At 32.9% G+C, this 7,133-nt stretch overlaps 2 protein-coding genes across 2 annotated transcripts; one reads left to right on the forward strand and one right to left on the reverse strand.

Annotated features, from left to right (window-relative positions):
• The first annotated feature begins 1,012 nt into the window (after positions 1 to 1,012).
• On the forward strand, positions 1,013 to 1,579 carry LOC145955138 (uncharacterized). Its single transcript, XM_083069846.1, has one exon. The coding sequence runs from the start codon at positions 1,013 to 1,015 to the stop codon at positions 1,577 to 1,579; it is 567 nt and encodes a 188-aa protein (XP_082925972.1).
• Positions 1,580 to 2,772: 1,193 nt separating this feature from the next.
• Positions 2,773 to 5,787, reverse strand: LOC109789656 (uncharacterized). Its single transcript, XM_020348668.3, has 4 exons — positions 5,458 to 5,787; positions 4,231 to 5,159; positions 4,003 to 4,116; positions 2,773 to 3,034 (listed from the first exon to the last, which is right to left on the reverse strand). Exons 1-3 carry the CDS (start codon positions 5,543 to 5,545, stop codon positions 4,024 to 4,026), a joined length of 1,110 nt encoding a protein of 369 aa, XP_020204257.1. The 5' UTR covers positions 5,546 to 5,787; the 3' UTR covers positions 2,773 to 3,034; positions 4,003 to 4,023.
• Between the last annotated feature and the right edge of the window lie 1,346 nt (positions 5,788 to 7,133).

Consider the following 7,133-nt stretch of genomic DNA (forward strand, 5'->3'; position numbering starts at 1 on the left):
GAGGTTTATTTGGAGTGGGGAAGGTGCACGAAAACTTCATCTAGTGAAGTGGGAGACCCTGACTCGACCAAGGAAGGAAGGAGGTTTGGGTGTGTGTATAGCGCGAAATAAAAATATTTCGTTGTTGGGTAAGTTGATTTGGGATTTGGTTCATCATACGGACAAATTATGGGTAAGAGTGGTCATGGCAAAATATATAGACAGAAATGTTGCTAGTTTATTGCAAAGGCCAGGTTCTTATGTTCTGACTTCCTTGCGGAGAGCTTTTGAGGAGCTACGCCCGGGGTTTCGATTCCAGTTGGGTGATGGTGAGGCTAGCTTCTGGTTTGAGAATTGGGCTCATGAAGGGCCACTTGCCAACGAGGTACCTTTTGTTCATTTACATGATTTAACTTTACGTGTGCGGGATGTGTGGCAGGATGGGAGGTGGCATTTAGAACAACTCCACTCTTGGCTGTCAACAGAACTCCAGGCAAGAATCTTTAGCATGCAAATTTGGCTGCATCCCTCCGCGTCGGATGGCTTTGTTTGGGAGGCCTCTACAAACGGTGAATACCTAGCTCGGACAGGGTATCGGTGGTTGTGTGATAGGGATGTGGTCCTTTCCGGTGGGTGGCAATGGATTTGGAGACTTCCATTGTCGGAGTCGATTCGATTTTTCTTATGGTAGGTTTGCCATGATGCTCTTCCCACTGGTGCCTTGTTGGTGCAACGACATGTAACTCCTGATGGGCTTTGTTTGAGGTGTAGAAACGAGGTGGAAAGTATTGCCCATGTGTTGTTTCGCTGTGAACAGGCGGTCAGATTGTGGCGTTTATTACATTTGGAGGAGGCGATTTGTTGGTGGTCGGGATCTTGGCCAAAGTGGCTTCAGTTGTGCTTTCAGAGGTGCCATATCCTTCCACTCATTGCTTGTTGGGTTCTCTGGAAGATGCGTAATGAACGGGTTTTTAATGGGGGTGACTCTTCTGTGTGGGAGGCCTTACGTCGGGTCCATGCTTTGCATACTACCATGGTACGTGCTTTTGCGGTAGCTGATGATCACACATCACATGATGCGGGGCTTACGTGGGTCTCTTGTATCTTTGCTGAGGGGCTACAAACTAGTCTACATGTTGACGCCAGCTTCAATACAGCATCAGGTCAAGCAGGCGTTGGTGGTCTTGCAAGAGACTCCAATGGTAGATGGCTGTGGGGGTTCTCTGGGGCAGTTGAGGCTGTCGATGCCCTTCAAGTGGAATTACTTGCCATTCTTCATGGGCTACGGATTGCTTGGAGCCGACGCACGCAGTCTGTGTTATGCGTTTCGGATTCAGCTGTAGCGGTTGAGCTTGTTACGCATGATATCCAAAGTACTCACAGATTGGCAGCTATCCTTTACTCAATTAAGGATCTGGTGCATAAGCCTTGGACGATTCAGTTTGAACATTCATTCCGAGAAGGGAACAAGTGTGCTGATCTATTGGCTAGACGGGGACAAATGCGAGGTCTAGAGGTGGAGGAAATTGTTTCCCCTCCACCTGAGGTGGAGTCTCAGGTGTTAGCGGACATAGCTGGAGGTCCGTTTGTTAGATTGTAATTTTGTTTTGTTTTTCTTTTTGTCGGTACTTTACCAAAAAAAAAAAGAAGGATCTACTTACTAGAAAAGCAAACCACACACGGTAATTACGAAATCTTCAGTTGGTATCCACTGGTTAGAATCCTTTTCAGAATTAAAAATATTATATATTTAATTTAGAATTTGTTTTCTTGTATAATCTTAGAATCAATAAAGTTAATAAATAGAAACTCTCAAAATAAAGAAAATTATCTCACCTATAAAGAGTCATCACCTTTGATAAGAGAGGAATCATATAAAAAGAAAGTTTATCAAGTTTCATTAAAAAACTTAAAAGGAAAGCATCTCACGATTCATTAAAAAAAACTTGAATAATTTCTCAATTTCCACTAAGAAACTTGAAATGTAATTTAAAATAATAAATATTAATTAAGATGCTGACATGTACATAAATATAACACATCGTACTATGTTAAATAAATTTGTGTAATTTTTTCTATTTCTTTTATAATAGTTTTTCTTTATTATGCATGTTTCTCATTATTAACTCCTATGTATTAAAATATAAATGTCTTTCTTGTATAAAAATGTCTTTAAATATTTTTCTTCAATAAGAAAATTTTTAAGAATTTTTTTAAGTACTTATATAATCTAATTTTTATTTATTATAATTATTTATTAATTGAATTTTAATACTTTAAAAATAAATTATTGATAAATAACAATAATCTTATGTTACAATATTAATTACTTATCATAAATCTAAAATTTAATTTATATATTTAAAAATATCTATTTATACAAAATTTAAATATATTTTATATATTCAAACATAGTATTTATATATATATATATATATATATATATATATATATATATATAAAATAAATAATAAACATTTAACTTTACATTCCACAAACTAAAATATTAGTTGTGCGTACATGAGAAATCGAGTTTTTGTTCCCAACAGTTAGAACACGAAGAATCTTGATTTGTAATGGCTCAGTTCATCATGTAATACTTAATTTGATTAAAAATGAACTTACAAAATTCCACCCAAACAGCACAGCAAACATAATTGTAAGTGGTTATGCATGAGAATCGCGCATTAGATGATACAGATCAAAGTGAATTTCTTAAGGAGATTTCTAAGTCTCATCGCTGGCCAACTGCTGCTCTACATTATTAGAAAGAGTAAAATAAACAGAAAACAGTACTAAGACAAAAATTCCAAATCATAAAATTAACAAATCAGTTTGCAAGACTGTAATTGTCGCTAACACAACAACCACAAACAATTCCAACTGTAATGAAAACAAACATTGTATGGATTACACAGTTTTGCCTACTTGCCCGCTATATTTTTGAAGATCTTAAAGGAGATAATCTACATTAAAATATCACAAAATTCTTAAGAAAGTTCTTCTAAATCTTCACAAGTTTGACCCATCAGTTGAAATACTCGCGCTTGTATTTCTGCAAGAAAACAGAGTGAAGATGTTGTCAACCATAACTTGATTTGCAAGTTTAAAATGTATAATGATACAGCGACATACTACTCCAATAATCCCCAAAATGAACATTATCAGAGAATAATATAACTTAAAAAACAATTAATACAACACAGAGAACTAAAAATTACATCTTAAATATTTAAATCCATGTCCGAAAAACATGAATATTTGATTACACTCAGAATAAGATGAACTTGAATTAACAAAGAATGACCTTCAGAATAATATGCAGTTATGCACACACTGTTACTAGAAGAATCACACCCTCCCTTTTGCTCATGAATCTCATACGCAAGACAGTCATCAAAAATAAAAGAAGAAAATCAGTTGAAGAAAATAAAATTACAAGACAATTGGAGGATAAGAGATCCACCAAAAAAAAAGAATTTGAAAAATAAACAAAAAACACTAATGGAGCAAAGTTACTTAATCACTGTGTGTATGTTACAGAAAACCCCCCTTAATAGACCATGTGTTTTAAACCAAGTGTTAATTGCCTTAATCTCATTACAAAACAGCTTCTAAGCAAGCACCTCTCGTCAAAAATATGAGCATGGTGCTCCATCCAAATGAACCAAATAATAGCATGGATTGATAGTCACAAAAATTTAGCATCTTCATCTGTAATGAAACCATTAAAGATAGCATCTAAAAATCGGCCCAAAGACCAACGACACACCCCACATTCACCATAGACAAACGAGCAATAATTAGTTAAAAAAAAAAAAAAAAACACCACCAAACTCCCCCACTAATGATATAAAAGTCGTAAAGCGCCAATAACCGAACCAATTAGAAACAATGCAACAGGTTAAGCACTTAAAACAACAATAACAAAGCATATGGGATGGGATCATATCTATGTCTGTAAATACAACCTTTTAAGTTGAAAGTGAGTCCATAGAAATATGATTTTACAAGGTAAAATACCTTCAACGGCAAAACCTGAAATTATCTATTTGAAGTTAACAGAACTTCAAACAATCCACAGCAACTCAACCAGGAGGTCTTTTTCACCACATTTGGAGCCGATGCTACACGAGGCTGCATATTAATTCAGCAAATAAGAATATATTTAAAATAAGCTTTAAACAAAAGAATTTACAAATTATAATTGAGTAGTGAAACTTGTAATATAAGTGTGAGAAAATGTAAAACCTGATTTTCAGATTGCTCTGCAGTCTTGGAATCCTTAATATTTTCTGCACCATTAGTAAATTTAGTGAAAGGACTAGCAGACAGTGAAGCTAACACTTCATTATCACATTCCTTTGGCTTAGGTTCCTTTACACTTGATGTTGTCACATTCTGATTAGTTAAGGAGTATGCATTGTCCTCATTTACCTTCATAGCAAAGTTGGTCGCTTCTGCAGGATGGACCACTGACTTCTCTAGTAATACACTTCCACTATCGCTCTTTTCTACCTCAGAAACAAAATTCATGGCCTTAATTGAAGTAACAGCAGGGTCAGAAGCTGAATTAACAGTCTCCTCAACTGGTGCCATTTCAGTAATAGAAATCATTTTGGAAGGGGAAGAATCAATGGACTTAACCAACTCATGACTTGCAATTGCCTCTTCAACTGAATTACAATACCCATCCTCTGAGTTCTTTTCAGGGAAGGATTCACCCTTTAAAGTATCGCCACCGTTGGCAGTCTCAATATGCTCAAAACTTACATTTTTGCTCTTGGAAATCTCCTCAGACTCCAAACCTCTCTTCTGAGTGAAAGATTCACCCTTTGAGATATCGTAGCCATTCCCATCCTGATAATGTGATTCCTTGGCAGTCTCAATGTGCTCAAAACTTGCATTTGTGCTCTCAGAACTTTCCTCAGACTCCAAACCTCTCTCTACCAAAACACCACCACCTTCCTCTCCTCCTAACAAATGGTCAATCTTGACATCACGAGGGACTTCTTCAGAGGACTCGACATCAGAAGCACGCGGTTGAGCAGTCAATGGCCCCCTCTCTTCCAGCTCTTCACTTCCATCATTGGATGGATTACGAAGGCCATCATGTTCATAATATACAGGAGAATTACCATCACTTCCTTTCCCATCTTGGGACTTCAAATCATCATTATCTAACATTTGTAATACAACCAATCAAACTATTATCAATTAAAACAACCAAATTAACAAATACCCGTGTACCCAACTCAACTACCCCCAACTACAATCAATAACACCTGCATATTCCCAACACCACCGAAAATTTAAAGAAGTAAAATTCAATGAAAGTAATGCAAAACAAGTATAATTATCGAAACCCCATCTACCCAAATAGACCAAATTGGCCAAAAGGAGTTATAACACACAAATGAAAAGGACCCATCTATGATTAATTGCCAATTGCACATGCATTTGAAGGAAAAAATGTACCTTTGGGGTTGTTGGCTGATGGGTTGATGTTGCTTTCCTTTTGCTTCTTTTTCCTGGCAGCTTTTCTCTTCTTAGCACCCGAAGGCATGATTGGGAGAGTGAAATAGGGTGGTGGGGTGCTATGTACCCTTCACTATTCAGTGGGGACGATGAAGCTACCACACACAAACCAAATCTAGAGAGAGCGAAAGTGAAGTGTTAATAGCTATGTGTCTCTATATATTGCAATGCAATGAGACGGCGAAGAGGATTATTAGGCTTGTGAAAAGGGTGTCATGTTCATGCTTCTAACTTCAAACTTCAAACTTCAAACTTCGGAACTACCCACTAAAAAGTTTCAAACTTTCAAATTTGTATTTACGGTAATCATTAATTAAAATTACAAATACCTTCTGTTTTGGATTTTCACTACAAGGGTCAACCAAACCAGTGCAGTGCGATGAATGGACCCGTATTGTCGTGAAATTTATTTAATATTTTTTAGTGTAGTAACTTATAAATCAATAATAAAATAAGACTAAATTTTAAGTTCTTTAAATTTAAGTTAAACTTATTTTTTCTCAAATATAAATTTAATATTTTTTGTTTTTATAGTTCAAAAAATCTTCTTTTAATACTTATATTTAAAATTTATTTTTTTTAGAAGACATTCAAATTTTATTAAAAATTTTATTAAACATTATTATATAAAATATATCTATTAATGTCTCTGTTAATAAAAATATCACATTGATTTAATTGATATTGAATAATCATCTTAATATGTTACTTTCATATATGTTATTGGGGATCTGAGATACTAAAATAAAATTTTTAAAAATTACAAGATTAAAAACAATGATTTTAAATTTGAAAAATAAAAAACAAGATTATCTTAAATTTAAAAGATTAAAAACATATTTAAACCATAAAATAATTACATAATTACTCACATATAAATATTATTAACAGAATTTATGTTATGAAAAATCGCATTTGATGCAAAATTTAGAAATTAAATACTTATTATTATAGTATAATGAAATTTGAATATTGATCTCATTATAACGTAAAATGCGTCTAATTATTAAATTTTTTGGAAAATCATAGGCAAAAAAATAACTGAATTATGTTCTAAAATAGTGTGTTAAATAAAATTCAGAAATTATATACTTTTTTTGAAGCAAAAAATTATATACTTGAAATCATAAAAAAAATCTAAATATTAATTATATTATCTGCGATAAAACTATAAAATAAAAAAATAATAAAAAATAAAAAACTTTATATGCTTAAATTTAAAAATGCTTATAAACTTATATACAAACTTTAAGCCTTTTCAATGTTTTATCAAATATATTCTAATAGAGTGTTCGGTATATATAAAGTTTTTATTTTTCTCGATAATTTGTTGATAATGATATTTTTGTTAAATTTATTATTTAAAATATGAAATTCTAAAAATATTATTTTTGGAAAATATTTTTATATAAAGTTTGTATAAAATTGTACTCATAAGAAGGTCATAGCGTTCTCGAGTTTTATTACAATAAAAATATCACATTATTTTATTTATTGAGTTAATATAATATGAATATTTGATTTCCAAATAATATATATAAATATTTTTAAAAATATTTATAACGTACCAAATAAATTTAAATTATTTCTATAAATAATAATTCTTAATATTCAAT

Source organism: Cajanus cajan, chromosome 2 (assembly GCF_000230855.2).
Source record: "Cajanus cajan strain Asha chromosome 2, NIPB_CcT2T_4, whole genome shotgun sequence".
Lineage (NCBI taxonomy): Eukaryota > Viridiplantae > Streptophyta > Magnoliopsida > Fabales > Fabaceae > Cajanus > Cajanus cajan.